The sequence below is a fragment of the Prenolepis imparis genome, unplaced genomic scaffold, assembly GCF_030444845.1.
Source record: "Prenolepis imparis isolate NDT839.2.m4 unplaced genomic scaffold, iyPreImpa1.0 SCAF_261, whole genome shotgun sequence".
In the NCBI taxonomy this organism is placed as follows: domain Eukaryota; kingdom Metazoa; phylum Arthropoda; class Insecta; order Hymenoptera; family Formicidae; genus Prenolepis; species Prenolepis imparis.
In genome coordinates, this window is record NW_028141419.1 from 1 (window position 1) to 16,858 (window position 16,858).

The window sequence follows — 16,858 nt, forward strand, 5'->3', positions numbered from 1 at the left end:
ATTTTTTGTATTATATTTTTTAATCGATGAAAAGGGCATCAAATTACAAACATTTGAAACAAATAAATGTTTGTAAACCAAAAGCATTTCTTTCGTTATTTATTTGTTATCACTTTCTTTTTCATCTCATTGTTTCTCCACATTAGTTGGTGCCCAGCATACAACGTATACGTCTCGTTAAAAGATCTTTTAAAAAATATTAAGAAATGTATACTACACAGGAGTATACCGAAATGATTATGATGTACGGTTTAGCCGAAGGAAACGCTCGTCTCGCGGCTCGCCTTTACGCGGAGCGATTTCCCGGACGTGAGCGACATCCTACTTACAATTCGATTTTAAATTGTGTTGAACGTACGATGGAGACAGGAAGTGTTATTCCAAATCGTCGAAATGTAAATGCACTATTGCATTATGGTGTAGACGATGAAGAGAGAATCCTGGAAGAATTTGAAGAGCATCCCCAGAACAGTGTTCGACGCGCAGCTCGGAGACTCGGTTTCTCGCGATACGTGGTGCATCAAACTTTACGCCGAAACGGATTGCAGCCGTATCATTTTCAGCGAGTACAACACCTTCTACCCAGGGATAGAGAACAGCGCGTCTACTTTTGCGAAGGTATTTTTTTATTATTTTAATTTCATGTTTTCGCATTATTAAAAAAAAAATAAATATAAACAATCGATGAAACACACGTAGGATTTCTCGCTCAACACCGGCGGGACAATGCTTTTCCGGACCGAATTCTTTGGTCCGACGAAGCGACATTTACGCCAAACGGCATATTTAATAGCCGCAATTATTTATATTGGGCCGAAGAAAATCCGCATGTTGTTCGGCAATGTACATTCCAGTATCGCTGGACAATAAACGTGTGGGCAGGAATAATTGCGAACCGAATTGTAAGTAGCAAATTTTTTTATTAATTAAGGAATTTTTTGCAGCTTTAAGAAATCATTTTCTCTCGACGATTTTCAGATCGGTCCTTATTTTCTACCGCCTCGACTCAATGGCGATGTCTACAGACGTTTCTTGGAAAATGAGTTACCTGTTTTACTCGAGAATGTACCTCTCGACGTAAGGGCACGTCTTATTTTCCAGCATGATGGGGCACCTGCGCATTACTCGCGTCAAGTACGCGATTTTTTAAATGCGCATTATCCTGACAGATGGATCGGTCGAGGCGGTCCAATTATTTGGCCAGCGCGATCGCCAGACCTTAATGTGCTTGACTATTTTGTGTGGGGTCACATTAAAAATTTAGTCGAACACAGGCGTGATGGCACAGAAGCAGAGGTACGAGAAGCAACTCTCGCTGCATTTAATAGCATCACGCCGGAAATGGCGTATCGCGCTACGCGAAATATTATTCAAAGGGCCGAATTGTGTTCGCGCGAAGGAGGATGCCATTTTGAACAATTCCTGCATTAAAATATGAGAGTGGATTAGACCTACGGGGGATACCACTTTAAAAAAAATGCGCCATGTTATCTACCGCAAGGTGGTGTGGAAAAGATAACAAATTTTTTCTATGCCGCAAGAGAGAGAGAGAGAGAGAGAGAGAGAGAGAGAGAGAGAGAGAGAGAGAGAAAGAGAGAGAGAAAGAATGTCATTGAATTATTATTAATTATTATTAATGTAAAATCTCAACAGAACATATCCGAGTACTATCGAGTGATTTGCATCAATTTCTTCTTTCTATGCATGCTGAATTTCGACGAGATGCACTGTAAATAATTATGTAAAATAAGATTAACAATAAATGTCGAATTACGCGAGAAATAATGGAAATGTTATACGTTTTCATTATTTTTCGTGTAATTTTACACTTATTATTATAGTAAATTTACGTATTTTTTTAATGATGCACATTGCTAAATATGATGTCGACGCAACTACAATGATTTTAAAATCGTAGAAAATAGTTTGTCAAAATTTTTCTTTACAAGAGAGAGGAAGAGAATGAGAGAAGTAATTCGACGCAAAGCTCCAGCTCATACGTACATTTACACACCCGTTGTCTTTTGTTGAACATCCCTGCTACCGCTTCGCCCCTCCTCCACCCCTCCCTCCCCCAGCAACGGCGTAACAATGGGCTGTCTCTTCTCGCCGCGCACACTAGTTGGCCGATCTTTAACAATTAATTTATCATTAACTATTGCGAATTTCGCAAAATGGTACAGGACTTTTCTACTCGGTTTGACCCACTCTACACCTGTCTACGAGAGGTGATTCGCGAGTCACCGGACACCCTGTATATATAATAACAAATATATAATTACGAATTTAAATGTCTTATGAAATATATAAGGACTTAAACCTTTATTTTTTATTTTACCTTTTTGAAAGTAAATGTATAATAGATTAATGAAATTTTTACAGTTATTAGAACGACATCAAACACACGATGACACATGAATCGGATAATTTTTAATTAATAAATATATATGAATAATCAAAAATTATCCGATTTAAGTCGTGTTGATGTCTTTTAATTGCAAAAATTCAGTAAATAAATATATTATAAAATGTATATAATTTTACTTTTACTATTTTAATTATATAATTTTAATTTTAATTATATAATTATATAATTTTACTTTTACTATTTTAATTGTATATATGCGCACATATATATAATATATATTCATCCGTGCGCGTACGTAGTGTATATATGTATATGTTAAAATGTAAAATATCGCATATAAAATATATATATATATATATATATATATATATATATATATATATCTCTTTTTTTAAATTTATTTATATACGCGAAATGTATTTCTTATCTATAATTTATGGATATAAGATGTGTGGACACACATGCGTAAAAAATGATTTTAGATTTTACTTCTAGAAATGAAAGTGGATGTATTTAGCACGGACATGAACCAAATAATCGATGGTATCGAAAAGTGGATGTGGATACGTAGTTCCAATTCCTAAAAGTGGATGCACGGCGCTGCTGTGCGGCCTAGTAAAGCGTCCCACGAAAATTGCCGGCATGGCCTCTCTCAGGCTTCTCTCTGCTCTGCCTAAAGCCATGAATCAGGCGACACTATTTCTAGAAATACTGGCAACACTGACTACAGAGACGTATTGTGCTACCATCTTTTTCTTCTCTCTATATCTACATTATTTTTTTTGGTTCAACAAATTTTGATGAAGAGTGTGATATAGATTATATTAGCTGTTATATAGATTATATTTTTTACTGTATATTGTGCTTTTAATTATATATAAGGAGAATATTTATATTAAATACACGAATCAATCTGTATGATGGTATGGAATTTATGTGCAAGATGCATCAAATAAGCAAGTAAGTTTATTCGCATTCTTATATATATATATATATATATATATATATATATATATATATATATATATATATACAATATATATAAATTGCATATATTTATTTATTTATTTACGATTTTAATACTTTCTTAAATATATATATACTTATATATTTATAATTTTATTTGTGGATGGGGCTATATATATCAAGAAAAATATTTTATGTACATACACATATTATTTTGTTTATCTGTGCTTAATAATGTGAAACAGAGAAATGAAGTGTATAATATCAAGATATGCATTAATAAATTGAAAGATTATTTAACTAACAAAATTTTAATAAAATTAAAATGCGTAATAATAAAATCCTGTTCTTTATCTATACGAGTGCATTAAAACAAAATTGTAATTACAAAGTTGTGGCATAAGACTTAATGATTAAAGTAGGTATTTGATATATTTATCATTGACTGTAATGAAATTAATAACTGTTTAGCAGATTTTTTTTTAATGACTGACCAAAAGAAGAATTTCAACTTACATATATTATATAGTGAGATAAAATTTTTTAATCAATACTTTTTTTTTATAAACTATTGTTTAACTGCTTAATTGATATAAATGTGTGCTGTTTTATGAATAGTTATATATATTATCTTCATTTCCAGGAATCTTTAATTTATTTTGTGCCATAATAAATAAATGGAATAACATCATTATGTTTTCTAACATTCAGAAGAAGGATTATAGGGTCGTAGATCTAGTACGACAAAGAGAAATACAAGTAAGTAAAATAACATTTAATTGTATATTTTTTATTAACTATGTTAATTATTATGTTTTATTAAATTTTAATTTAGGACTCGGTGACACATACAGTTTCACAAAGACTGCATGTTACTGAAAATCTCATATCACGTCTAGGTTTAGAAAAGGAATTAAATGGTCATACAGGATGTGTTAATTGTTTAGAATGGAATGAAACTGGACAGTATGTATCTTAATTCCATACTTTTTTATTGTACAATATCCAATAATTTAAAATATATTTAGAATACTTGCGTCGGCATCAGATGACAAGGATATCATATTGTGGGATCCTTTTCGTTATGAAAAAAAATTGGTACTTCATTCGGGTCATCGTGGGAATATATTCTCTGTAAAGGTAAATACACACACACACACCTATATGTATACACATACACAAGGTGTTTTAATTAATATAGTTGAAGATTGCTAAAACTTTAATGAAAAAATATTTTATACAAAAATTAAGATTCATTATTTTATGCATAAAAGTATTAAGGTAAGAGCATAAAAAAATGAATATTTTACGAAATTTTTATTTTTATATTTTATATAAAATTATGTCACATTAAAGTACAAAATATCTCAAATTCACTTTTTGACCATCCTACTCTTATAACTTTTTCTACTGAATATTGCGAAGAATCGATTTATATAAAAAAAAGCGCTATACATATACTTATATATGTATAAAAGAGTGATTTCATTTAAAACTAGGTTAACCTTTAAATGACCTTAAAATGAAACATTTTTTATATAGATTTATATTAATTAACATTAATCAAATCTTTATAATTCTTGAATCTTCAAGATATAATTTAATTTTATAGTTATATAAATAAAAATAGAATAATAGAGAAAGAATATATAAGAATTTTTAAAAATATCTAAGAATTCTTAGAAATAATTTCTAAGAATTTTTTACACATTATGTTACTACTTTAAATATTATAAAAATTTTGTTAGAATTATCTAACAATCCTGTTATACACTTATGTGAGATAATTTTTTTGTAAGATGTTGCATGAGATATTTATTTTGATACTATTTGTATTTGCTTTTAGTTTATGCCAAAATCAAATGACAGTATACTGGTGTCAGGTGCAGCAGATTGTAGGATTCGGGTGCATGATCTAACACTCTCCGAACCGATATTCACATGTAAATGCCATAAACAGCGCATCAAACGTATCGCCACTGTGCCCAGTATTCCCTTCTTGTTTTGGAGCGCGGGCGAAGATGGTCTCTTCTTGCAATATGACATTCGTACGCCGCACATTTGCAGGAATAACAATCACAACGTTCTCGTGAACTTGGTTTATCATATGGGTCGTTATGCGGAAGGCAAATGCATCGCCGTAAATCCGAGAAAGCCTGAACTGGTAGCCATCGGCGCTAACGATGCTTATATTCGGATGTACGATCGACGAATGATAAAGCTATCCCAGGTATTTTCAAATTTCAGATTTGAGACAATAAGTTTCACAATATAACATCTAATTTTGAAACCGTAGATTCCTCCATCTCCCTCTATACACGATAATTCAGATTGGGCAAATATTAGTACTTATCGAGCAGGAAAAGGTGATCCAGATGATAATATTCCATTGGGTAGCACACAATACTTTATTGCGGGTTTGTACGATCAAAGATATCATATGTACCTTTATCTTTTCTTATTCTTCTTTGTTAAGTATAGTATGATTGTTTTGATTAAGATTATCATTCAGTTTAATATTGATTAGGTCATCTGCATTCTCGTGATGGTAATAGGAGCATTACAACTACCTATTTGACATTCAGCGATAATGGAAATGAGTTACTCGTTAATATGGGTGGAGAACAAGTTTATTTGTTTGATATCAATGATTCAAATAATTCAAAAACATTTTTTAGTTCATCGAAGAAATATTCAAGTAACTGTCACAAAGTTCGTCGCTTTTATATGTGCATATACGCACAAAATAATTATATACACGATAATCAATTACGTTTTACTAGGATCAATAGAGTGGGATCAAGAACTTGGCAAGTATTACTTGAAACAAAATGACATAAGCTATACAGAAGATCTTATAGGCAAAACTGTAAAAATATTGCCACCTTACGTTGAAGAATTAAAACGCCAAGTGAGTTTATAGAGAGTCGTTTCTTACATATATAAATATAAAGAATTTATGTATACAGCATAAAATAATGGTAAATTATCTTCACAAACAAAATTTTTATTTAATTTCTACATTAATATGATCGTACTTTATAAAGTTAAATTCATTGTAAGAAGCATTTTTTATCCATTTCATGATTATAAATTTTATGACTTTTTAAAAATAATTTATATTTAAGCAGAGAGACTTTAAAAAAAGAACAATTGAAAAAGAGATGAAAATATATGAAAAAAGAATCAAAATATATTTGAGAATTAAATTAAATATTTTTAAAAAATTTTTTTAATATTGTAATCAACATAATACGTTTTTTATTAACAGGCAAATGAGGAATTTGAGCAACAAAAGTATTCACTAGCAATTAATTTGTATAATAAAGCAATTTCTTACTGTCCAATGGCAGCAGTATTGTTTGCCAATCGAGCAGCTGCTTACATGAAACGTGCTTGGTAATTATTTTTATTGATAATAGAATATATGTATACCCCAAATAATTTTAAAAAAACGTTTAATTTTGATATAGGGATGGCGATATTTATGCAGCTTTACGAGATTGTCAGACAACATTACTTCTCGATTCGGAACATGTGAAAGCTCATTTTAGGTAAATCAAATAAGCATTAATCTTTATAATTGATAAATTTGAGAAAATATATTCAGTCACTTGAGCAAAAAGTGATGTGAAATGTCATTGATTTTATTTATACAATTTCAATTATAGTTCAAATATAAAAACTTGTACTGTTTAAAGGAGATTTTACTATTCAGTTTAAAAGTTTCAATAAGTTTCAAAACTTTAAAGATAAAAAACATTAAATGTGTGATTTTTGTTTTGACTCAACAAGCGTTATCGAGTTCTTTAATTTAATTCTTTATATTGAAAATAAAAATTTTTTCTTGAATATTAAATTTGTTAAATTTTTATTATAACTTATACATGTGTACAGATTGGCGCGTTGTCTGTTTGATTTAAATCGATCAATTGAAGCTGACAAAGTACTCAAGAATTTTCAACAAAAATTTCCAGAATATACATCTAATTCAGCATGTAAAGCATTGAAAATGGATATAAAAGAAGCTATCGATGCTGGTAACATTATTCGATTTCATTTATGTAAAATGTGTATAAAATAATAATATAAAATTTTATCTATATATGTGAATGCAGTAACTTATATATATATATATATATATATATATATATATATATATTCATACATGCATGCATACATACATACATACATATACATAATTATTAAAGCTTTATTAATATATATTCTAATATATTATTATTATTATTATTTATTAGGAAAAGACGTGACACAAAGCAACCAATCATTTTTCCCAATATCAGAATATGAGCAAGAATGGAGACGTAATACAATCGATTATAAAATGAGATTTTGTGGTCATTGTAATACAACAACTGACATAAAGGAGGCAAACTTCTTTGGAAAGTAAATGAGTTTAAATAGACAATTAAAATTTTGTTCTTTATTTTAATTTCTTAACTTTACGCAATTTGTGTAAGATTTATCTTGAATATGTAATACTCTTGTTTTAAGCAATGGCCAATATATAGTAGCTGGATCAGATGATGGTTCCTTTTTCATCTGGGATCGTAATACTACTAATATTATACGTATACTGCGAGGAGATGACAGAATTGTAAATTGTTTACAACCACATCCATCCACATGCTTGTTAGCTACTAGTGGTATTGATCCAGTGATTAGATTATGGAGTCCGTGGCCAGAGGTAATTTTTTTTTTATAAACTATGTTAAATTATATGTTCGGAATCATTCAGATAATTTATTTAGATATCAACTACATAAAATCATTTTATTCAGTTGGCCAATAATTTCCGTCTGTTTTTTGAGTTAAAATCAAAGCTGAAATATTTATATTGTAAAATACTTTTAATCAGTAATGTATGCACAATTTTAGCCATCTCTCAGGCAATTTCATGATATCGCTCTCGTATAACTTTCTATCTTTCTGCTCTAAGTGGATTTTAATTTGAAAAAATAAAAAATAGAATTGAATTTATTGATTAATTTTAAAATATTTATTCGAATAAAAATTGGCATACTTATAGATTAAATCTATTTTTGTTAACTGAATCATTTTTAAGTAATATATCTCTTTATAAAATTAAAATGTTTAATTTTTCTAATTATAGGAAAAGATAGTTATTTCTAGTCTTCACTGAGAGTTTTTACTTATAGTATTACTTATAGTATTATATTCCGATTTTTACTTATAGAAATTCAATGAAAATATTTGACAAATTTAAATTTCACATTTAATTAATTGTATTTTACATTAAGAACCTTACTAAATTCTTACTTGAAAATGTTTTGTTTAGAATCTATTTTCACTCTGTCTATTCCAAAATACTCAAATATGTGATGTGAGCTAAACTGTAGCAATGTAGCTCATCTTTTTTCTTTGTGGATTGTAATGCGATTCAATATGTAAAATATTACAAATATTGCATTGTTATTAACTTAATTTAATTTTAATTACAGGATGGTAGTGTAAATGAAAGGGAAATTCAAAATCTAGATGATGCTGCATCAGCCAATCAAATACGTATGAATAGTGATCCATTTGAATTAATGCTTATGAACATGGGATACAGATTTCCTGTTCCTCAACATGAATTTAGTGACGAGGATGGTGAAGATCAACATGATCAGCCAATAACACAAGCTTTAAATTGCAGGCCAAGTTAAATCTTGCATGGAATTCACAAAAACAGCAGATTAAAAATGGTTAGATAATTGAGGATCTATATATTAATATGCATATTATATAATCTTTCACACTATTTTAATTCTAATTATTTATTTTTTCACCGATACATGAATTACTTTTATGTAATAATAAAAACATTTTTGTAAAATTGAATACAAGATAAAATTTTATTTCTTAAGATATAAATGTATTAAGAAATGTAAAACAAAATTGAGCAAAAGTTATATATTTCAAATTTATAATAGGATATAATTAATATATTATGTATGGTGTGAGTACGGGTGTGCGTGCGTGCGTACGTGTGTACGTACGTGTGTGCGTGTGTGTGTGCGCGCGCTTGTGTGTGTGTGTATCTTTGTACAAAATGAGTTAGCTTTTATCCTCTTATGAGCATTTTTTCTGTAATAAAAAATTATCATATAATTATAATTCGACATGAATTTATGCAGTATTAATATGGATAAATAAAATTTAAAACTTCAAAAACGATTAAGCTAAAAAGTAATTTTAAAATTAATTAACAGATGATGGTATAAGTTCCCATAAATTCTGCAATGTACTGCTTTCTCTTGGCTCTTCTGCAGCGAGTCCTAAATGAATCGAGAAATTAGGCTTTCTCTGACCTGTATTTCCCTCGGAAAAATAATAACCAAATACATTTGATATTTCAGGTTGATTATCTTGTATCTCGGTGAAATGTTCTACATTAATCTCTTCTTGTGAAGATGCCTGTAATACAGAAACACACACATAATATTTAACATTTTTTCATTGAGTGATGTATCAGAATGTCTATATTTCAAATTTGTACAACAGCAAAATATTAATATATGCTTTTAAGATATACGCTAGTATGAAAGTGAAAGAAATTTATCAAACAACTTAATTTTACTTTAAACTGCAAAAAGATTCTTAAAGAAGAAAAATAAGTGTTAGTTATTAAGATAAACTTAATTTAATTTAATCATAATTAAGTTTTGAGTCAAGTCAAAAGACTCGATTGAAAATTTGATTTATTGAACATTTCATTTTTGATTAATAAACTTTATAGATTAATACTACTATGAAAATGTACATTAATATGCGTATAAACTATATAAAGTACCTGATGTTCAAATATGTATTCCACACCAAAAATAGGGAACTTTTTGTATTCTGAACGAAGTATCGATATTTCTTTATGAATAATGTGAAGCTGCTGCAAGGGATTGACACGAAAACCTAAAACATATCCTCCACTGGCTTCTGTACTTAAAATTACTAAAGTCGGTCCAAATTTCGAAGTCCTAATAGTAATCTGCAAAAGAAATTTATTCATATGGAACATACAATTTCTCAAAAATGTTAAATATGCAATGTTTCACATAAATATTTTTTCTCAATTCCTAAAGATATATGATATAATAAAATTATATATCTTCTTCAAAGATTTAACAATTGTTATTATTGCAATATACATATTAGTACTTTAACACTTACATTTCCAATTGTAAGATAAGATATCGACACATTAAATTGATGATTTACATCTGCATACCATACCAAACGTATATTTGTTATAATAAAAGTTCCGATATTTCCCTACAAAACAATGTTAATTTTATTGTTATTTTTATTTATTATTAGCGATTATCATACATAACAATTTAAAAAAAAATTGCTGACGATTAAAAATAGAAATTTTTCGAAACCTGTTCAACAGATAAATTCCAAACGTCTTGTATGGAAGAATGTACTTTTTCTTGAGGTAACAAAACCAACCGATTTTCACGTATAATACCACTTCTCAATTTAATTTCTCTGTAAACTTTCGACGATACATAAGCTCTGCAATAAGCGCTTTATAAAAATAGCTATTTTTGCGATATAGCGATAACTGTATACAGAGTGTCCCATTTTAAAAATGTGCTTAAATATACAAAAAAACGTCGCATTTAAAAAAAAAAAATTTCGAATAAAAGTTTAGTTTTGAAAGGAAAAGATGTTGGCGCTACTGATTTTTCTAAAGAGCGATTTTCAAGGTCATTTGGTTTTTTTTTTTTTTTTTTTTTTTTAATGGAACCGCCTTATATTATATACACCTTTTTATATAGATCAATTCCTCGCGATATTCACTATAAAAAGTTATAAGGATAAGATGGCCTCTGAAAATGAATAGTTACAAGGTATACTTAAGTTTGACACATAATTTTATACATAAACTATGAAATATCCTGTAAAATATTCATTTTTCGACAATTTTACCTCAATACTTTCATGCACAAAATAACGAGAAGAATCTATTATGTGCAAAAAAAAACATAGTTTATAAAAATGTATGTAATTTGCAATTAGCAACTACATATACTTTTTCTTACAAACAACAATGTATTTTCTTTACACCAATTGATACATCTTCTATTTTTGTGTATGATTTGTGGAGGATTTATATAAAAAAATTAAGGTGGTTTTATTTAAAAAAAACAAATGACCTTCAAATGACCTTGAAAATCGCCCTTTAGAAAAAAGTCAGTAACGCCAATTTCTTTCCTCCTCAAAACCAAACAAAAATTCATCCAATTAAAACTTTTATTCGAAACATTTTTTTCTGAAACGCGACGTTTTTGGTATATTTGAGCATATTTTTAAAAATGGGATACCTTGTATATGAAAGGATATAATGATATAATAATAGGATATGATAATCCTTATCACCTATAAACACCTATGACAGACGTGTAATGTCTCGTACTTTTGATATCATGATTTGTAAATATAAATTCATATCGACAGTTTCGAAATGAAGTTAATATATGAAGAGCTTGCATATATCCACCATGAATCTAAAAATGATAAAAAATGTTAAAATAAAGAACAAAAAAAAGAAATGAAGAAAAAAGAAAGAATGATTGCTTGTTGCTTTTCAACAATACAGCAAATATTCATACAAAAGTAATTCTTACCGTATGAAGAACTTTTGTGTTTACTGTCACAAATGTATTGTAGCCTATACCTATAAAATCATATACATCTTTCTCTTCTCAGTTTGAAAAATATTTATATCGAGTAATTAGATTAATTAACATTGTTTCGTTAAATTACAAATTATGTGTGAGCAGAATACTTTGCATCGTACTTAAGTTGATTCGTGGCAAAGATAAAGAATGCCATATGATTCTCAAATTTGTGACAATTAATTTTCCTAAATCTCCAGCGTTGCCTTTTGTATCTTCTATCATGTCAAGTTTGTCAACGGTCACTTCCCCAGGTTGCAGCTGCATATTACTACATACAAAAATAATTTTAACTTTCAAGCATTTATTGTTTTTGATATATTTGTAATTTAATATGCTAAATACAGCTATTTGATTCTTATTTCACATTCTTATCTCATTCATATCAAGTGTACTTTTTATATTAATTATATTATATTGTGCTTTATGCAAAAATTCAATTTCTCACCATGCTAAATATGACTAAATATTTAATTATTTAACAGGTTTGACTTATTTAATATAAAAAATACACTCCATATGAATAAGATAAGAATATGAAATAAGAACCAAATAGCCGTATTTAAATTACAAACATATCAAAAACAATAAAATCAAAAAGTTTGAAAATGATTAAAATTTTATAATTACGAGTGAGAAATATCAAATTTGACTTCATTGTCCTGCCACATTTTGAATATCAACTGAACAAGACTATAGCTGACTTATTGTCAGACTGAAAATCAATACCGTTGTCATATCTACAAAGATGCACAACAGTATGTGATTTGTGAAAGATTCTTTCAAGGACTGACTGGCGTATAAGCAAATTTAAAGAAACCTAATCAGTCACACATAGAAAAAGAGATTCTTTCAATATAAAATTAAACTTATTTTACATTACCAATAATAGATATTTAAATTAATTGCATATATAAAATGTATGTATAGTATAATTAATAAATGTATGTATAATATATATTACATATATAAAATGTATGTAATAACATATAATTGCATATATGAAAATCAATATCGACAAAAAGATCAAAATGATGAAATGAAGAAAAAAGAAGAAATGATGCTTTGACTAACAAATATTTACATACGAAAACATATACGTATTGTAATGAGGGATTCATATATATTTTTCTGCCTTGTCGTTACAGTTACATTACAAAAAAACTCATATATAATGCCATTACACATTATTCTTCCGGCCAAGGTTTTCCTATACCCTGCGACGCGCCCATCCTGGACGGATCTTGGCTTGGATAGTGTATAGGAGTCGTTCCTGGAGGGAAAATCGGAGTCGCAGCTGCAGCCGCCATTTGCGGCGGAAACATAAATTGGGGTGCAACGGGTGGCGGTGGAATCATCATCGGCGGCATCATGCCAGGCGTGGTCTGCAGATTGAAGAAATTATTACCCATCGTTTCTGGGGGCGGTGGTAAAGTTCCGGGTAAGCCTGGAACAGGTTCGAGAATCTCTCTCATTGCCTCGGTAGCGGATATCGTTTGTCTTCCCTGAGAACGACCCCATTTTATAGTAAGTCGTCTTCCACCCAATATTAACTTGTTGAACGTCCGTTCGGCAGCCGCCTCGGCGGCGCTCCTCTGCGTGTATTGGATGAAGGCACATTGTTGACGTGGAACCATAGTCACCGAACGTATTTCTCCGTATTGATAGAAATGATCGCGCAATTGTTTCTCCGTCAATATGTCGCCTAAATTGCCGATATACAACGTCGTGATAGATTTATCCTCAGGTGGATCGAGTTTGGGCATCGCTGCAGCTCTTCGCATAAGCTTATCCGCCACTGGATCATTCACCCCGTAATAACGATCCTTTATGTTCTGATCGGCTAACGGATCGTCGGGATCTGTCGGTTTTTCATGCCGATACGGACACTCCTCGCCTCTCTTGCATTCGCCTTTCACCCAAAATGAACAAATGTGTGGTCTATTTCTCTTGTAGTATGGACTCGTTCTGGCCAATTTCATTAAAAGATCGCTAGCTGCGGCGGATTTGCCTACGGCACCGGCTGGCGTGGTCGGATCGATCTTGCCAATCTCATTGTCTATATTTTGTACGTAGTATTCCTTGTTTACATCCGAACGAGGCAAATCGTCCTTAATCTTCAAAGCAGCATCGCGAACCTGGATAGGCAGACCATATTCCAAGTCTAATAAACATGTTTGACAAACATTTTTCAATCGACTGCACGTCTGACAGACTTCAGTTTTCTTAAATCGCATCCTTGCCCCAGGACACCATCTGAATACCGTAAATGGTCGCATACATATCTTACATTCCTTCCCATATTTTTCCTTTGTCTGCAAACAAGAAATATATATGATAGTAATTAAGGAATCTTTTTTTGTAAAATATTTTCGTTAAAAGAAAGAGAATACATTAGATTTTGCAATCCAATTGTCGCTATTTATTAAGTACAAAAATTTTGATTACTTCGCCATAAAAAGATATTCGAAAGAAAAATATTTGTGACAACTTACCATACGGATATACGGATTATCTCCCAAGCACGTCTGACATAATATTGGAAATTCCTATAAAAATGGATAAACATAATATGAGAACGTAAAAAGCAAATTCATTTTTTTTTTTTAATAAAAGACATTGATGTAAATGTTTTAATTTCTTTATGCTTACCGCATCCTCCCAATTTTGCCTGTTATAGGTGTTCGTAGTTTTAGATGTAGCCATTACGTATTTATCTTAATAATTATACAGAAAAAATTAATATTACAACTTCCACCATTTGCAATACATTACCACGAATCTAATAAGGATCGTCGACAGGAGTGGAGTCAGTGAAGTGATCAGATAAATTCCGATCTGATAATTGGAGATTGGAGACCTCGCGCGGTGACAATGCGAACTTTTGTATCAGGGTTACCAATGCTGAGAAATCAATTCTCAGATTTTAAGGTCGGTATTCATAAGGCCTAGTTTACATCGAGCACATGATACGCGTATCAGAGAGAAGCCTGAGAGAGGCCATGCCGGCGATTTTCGTGGGACGCTTTTACTAGGTCGTACAGTAGCGCCGTGCATCCACTTTTAGGAATTGGAACTACGTATCCACATCCACTTTTCGATACCATCGATTATTTGGTTCATGTCCGTGCTAAATACATCCACTTTCATTTCTAGAAGTAAAATCTAAAATCATTTTTTACGCATGTGTGTCCACACATCTTATATCCATAAATTATAGATAAGAAATACATTTCGCGTATATAAATAAATTTAAAAAAAGAGATATATATTGGATGATTGCAAAAGTTCGTGCCCGATTTGCATAGATGGTGGTAATAACTTCAAATCGGGCACGAACTTTTGCAATCATCCAATATACACCGTCTGTCCGAAAAATTCCGGGACTGATTTTTTTCCCGGCTTACAAGTAATGCCATCTGTTAATCAATTAAATAACCTTTTAGTAGCAATATTCAGCTATATTCATGTATTTTTTTAACAAGCTGCGTTCATTCTGTACTTAGTACCAAGCTTATGAATTCTTTTTGTTTTTTGGATCCGTTAAAAAAATTGTCATGGAGCAGAGAGCAGTTATCAAATTTAATTTTAAAATTGGTAAAACGGTTACGGAAACGTATAAGTCTATGAAAATTGCTTACGGTGATAATTGTTTATCACGTTCAAAAGTTTTTGAGTGGTATAAACGATTTAAAAAAGGTCGACAGTCACTTGAGGATGATGCATGGTCTGGGCGCTCCGCTACAAGTTCGACAGACGCAAACATCACAAAGATTCGTGATCTCCTGCTCATTGACCGTCATTTCACATGCAGAAGGATCGCAGAAGAGACCAACATTTCTAAAATAATCGTTCATGACATTATCCGGAACGTTTTACCAATTTTAAAATTAAATTTGATAACTGCTCTCTGCTCCATGACAATTTTTTTAACGCATCAAAAAAACAAAAAGAATTCATAAGCTTGGTATTAAGTACAGAATGAACGCAGCTTGTTAAAAAAATACATGAATATAGCTGAATATTGCTACTAAAAGATTATCTAATTGATTAACAGATGACATTACTTGTAAGCCGGGAAAAAAATCAGTCCCGGAATTTTTCGGACAGACGGTGTATATATATATATTTTATATGCGATATTTTACATTTTAACAAATACATATATGTATACACTACGTAAGCGCACGGATGAATATATATTATATATATGTGCGCATATATACAATTAAAATAGTAAAAGTAAAATTATATAATTATATAATTAAAATTAAAATTATATAATTAAAATAGTAAAAATAAAATTATAATTTTATAATATATTTATTTACTGAATTTTTGCAATTAAAAGACATCAAACACGACTTAAATCGGATAATTTTTGATTATTCATATATATTTATTAATTAAAAATTATCCGATTCATGCGTCATCGTGTGTTTGATGTCGTTCTAATAACTGTAAAAATTTCATTAATCTATTATACATTTACTTTCAAAAAGGTAAAATAAAAAATAAAGATTTAAGTCCTTATATATTTCATAAGACATTTAAATTCGTAATTATATATTTGTTATTATATATACAGGGTGTCCGGTAATAGTCGCATCAACCGTCGTGTGCAGGTAGAGCTAGTTAAACCGAGTAGAAAAGTCCTCTACCATTTTGCGATATTCTCAATCATAAGAGAGATATTAATTAATAAAGATCGGCCAATTCGCGTGACGACGGCGAGAAGAGACAGCCCAGTTTTATGTCGTTACTAAGCATGCGGCGAAAAGAAACAGTATAATGTTACACGGTTGCTAAGCGCGCGATG

At 30.2% G+C, this 16,858-nt stretch overlaps 3 protein-coding genes across 6 annotated transcripts; 1 reads left to right on the forward strand and 2 right to left on the reverse strand.

The window, feature by feature from the left end:
- Window positions 1–3,075: 3,075 nt before the first annotated feature.
- Adp (WD and tetratricopeptide repeats 1) lies at window positions 3,076–9,966 on the forward strand. 3 transcript variants are annotated; one of them, XM_083057901.1, is made up of 15 exons: window positions 3,076–3,328; window positions 3,978–4,093; window positions 4,170–4,300; window positions 4,363–4,474; window positions 5,181–5,564; window positions 5,631–5,751; window positions 5,862–6,032; window positions 6,118–6,245; window positions 6,606–6,733; window positions 6,808–6,888; window positions 7,232–7,374; window positions 7,594–7,741; window positions 7,850–8,042; window positions 8,818–9,063; window positions 9,718–9,966. In XM_083057901.1, exons 2-14 carry the CDS (start codon window positions 4,028–4,030, stop codon window positions 9,022–9,024), a joined length of 2,013 nt encoding a protein of 670 aa, XP_082914027.1. In that variant the 5' UTR covers window positions 3,076–3,328; window positions 3,978–4,027; the 3' UTR covers window positions 9,025–9,063; window positions 9,718–9,966. The 3 variants fall into 3 exon arrangements, with proteins under 3 accessions (XP_082914027.1, XP_082914028.1, XP_082914026.1); XM_083057900.1 differs by lacking the exon at window positions 9,718–9,966 and having other exon boundaries at window positions 3,077–3,328; window positions 8,818–9,267; XM_083057902.1 differs by lacking the exons at window positions 5,862–6,032; window positions 9,718–9,966 and having other exon boundaries at window positions 8,818–9,267.
- On the reverse strand, window positions 9,560–12,796 carry Bbs5 (Bardet-Biedl syndrome 5 protein). Of its 2 annotated transcripts, none has more exons than XM_083057904.1 (8): window positions 12,670–12,796; window positions 12,162–12,310; window positions 11,989–12,038; window positions 11,741–11,868; window positions 10,738–10,873; window positions 10,526–10,627; window positions 10,152–10,343; window positions 9,560–9,775 (listed from the first exon to the last, which is right to left on the reverse strand). In XM_083057904.1, the coding sequence occupies exons 1-8, from the start codon at window positions 12,708–12,710 to the stop codon at window positions 9,560–9,562; spliced, it is 1,014 nt and encodes a 337-aa protein (XP_082914030.1). In that variant the 5' UTR covers window positions 12,711–12,796. The 2 variants fall into 2 exon arrangements, with proteins under 2 accessions (XP_082914030.1, XP_082914029.1); XM_083057903.1 differs by having other exon boundaries at window positions 11,989–12,062.
- Window positions 12,797–13,140: 344 nt separating this feature from the next.
- On the reverse strand, window positions 13,141–14,880 carry LOC145948149 (pre-mRNA-splicing factor RBM22). The gene is made up of 3 exons (XM_083057905.1): window positions 14,692–14,880; window positions 14,535–14,588; window positions 13,141–14,354 (listed from the first exon to the last, which is right to left on the reverse strand). The coding sequence occupies exons 1-3, from the start codon at window positions 14,743–14,745 to the stop codon at window positions 13,227–13,229; spliced, it is 1,236 nt and encodes a 411-aa protein (XP_082914031.1). The 5' UTR covers window positions 14,746–14,880; the 3' UTR covers window positions 13,141–13,226.
- Window positions 14,881–16,858: the final 1,978 nt, after the last annotated feature.

Bases quoted from the DNA above. Each gene is read 5' to 3' on its own strand.
- Adp (XM_083057901.1), top strand. From the start codon at position 4,028: ATGTTTTCTAACATTCAGAAGAAGGATTATAGGGTCGTAGATCTAGTA. The intron at 5,752-5,861 runs GTTTGTACGATC...AATATTGATTAG, and splicing joins CACACAATACTTTATTGCGG to GTCATCTGCATTCTCGTGAT. The intron at 7,742-7,849 runs GTAAATGAGTTT...TCTTGTTTTAAG, and splicing joins GAGGCAAACTTCTTTGGAAA to CAATGGCCAATATATAGTAG.
- Bbs5 (XM_083057903.1), bottom strand. From the start codon at position 12,710: ATGTGGCAGGACAATGAAGTCAAATTTGATATTTCTCACTC. The intron at 12,063-12,161 runs GTACGATGCAAA...CAAACTGAGAAG, and splicing joins TTTGCCACGAATCAACTTAA to AGAAAGATGTATATGATTTT. The intron at 9,776-10,151 runs GTACTTTATATA...TCTGTATTACAG, and splicing joins AATACATATTTGAACATCAG to GCATCTTCACAAGAAGAGAT.
- LOC145948149 (XM_083057905.1), bottom strand. From the start codon at position 14,745: ATGGCTACATCTAAAACTACGAACACCTATAACAGGCAAAATTGGGAG. The intron at 14,589-14,691 runs GTAAGCATAAAG...CCATTTTTATAG, and splicing joins GGCAAAATTGGGAGGATGCG to GAATTTCCAATATTATGTCA. The intron at 14,355-14,534 runs GTAAGTTGTCAC...TCTTGTTTGCAG, and splicing joins ATAATCCGTATATCCGTATG to ACAAAGGAAAAATATGGGAA.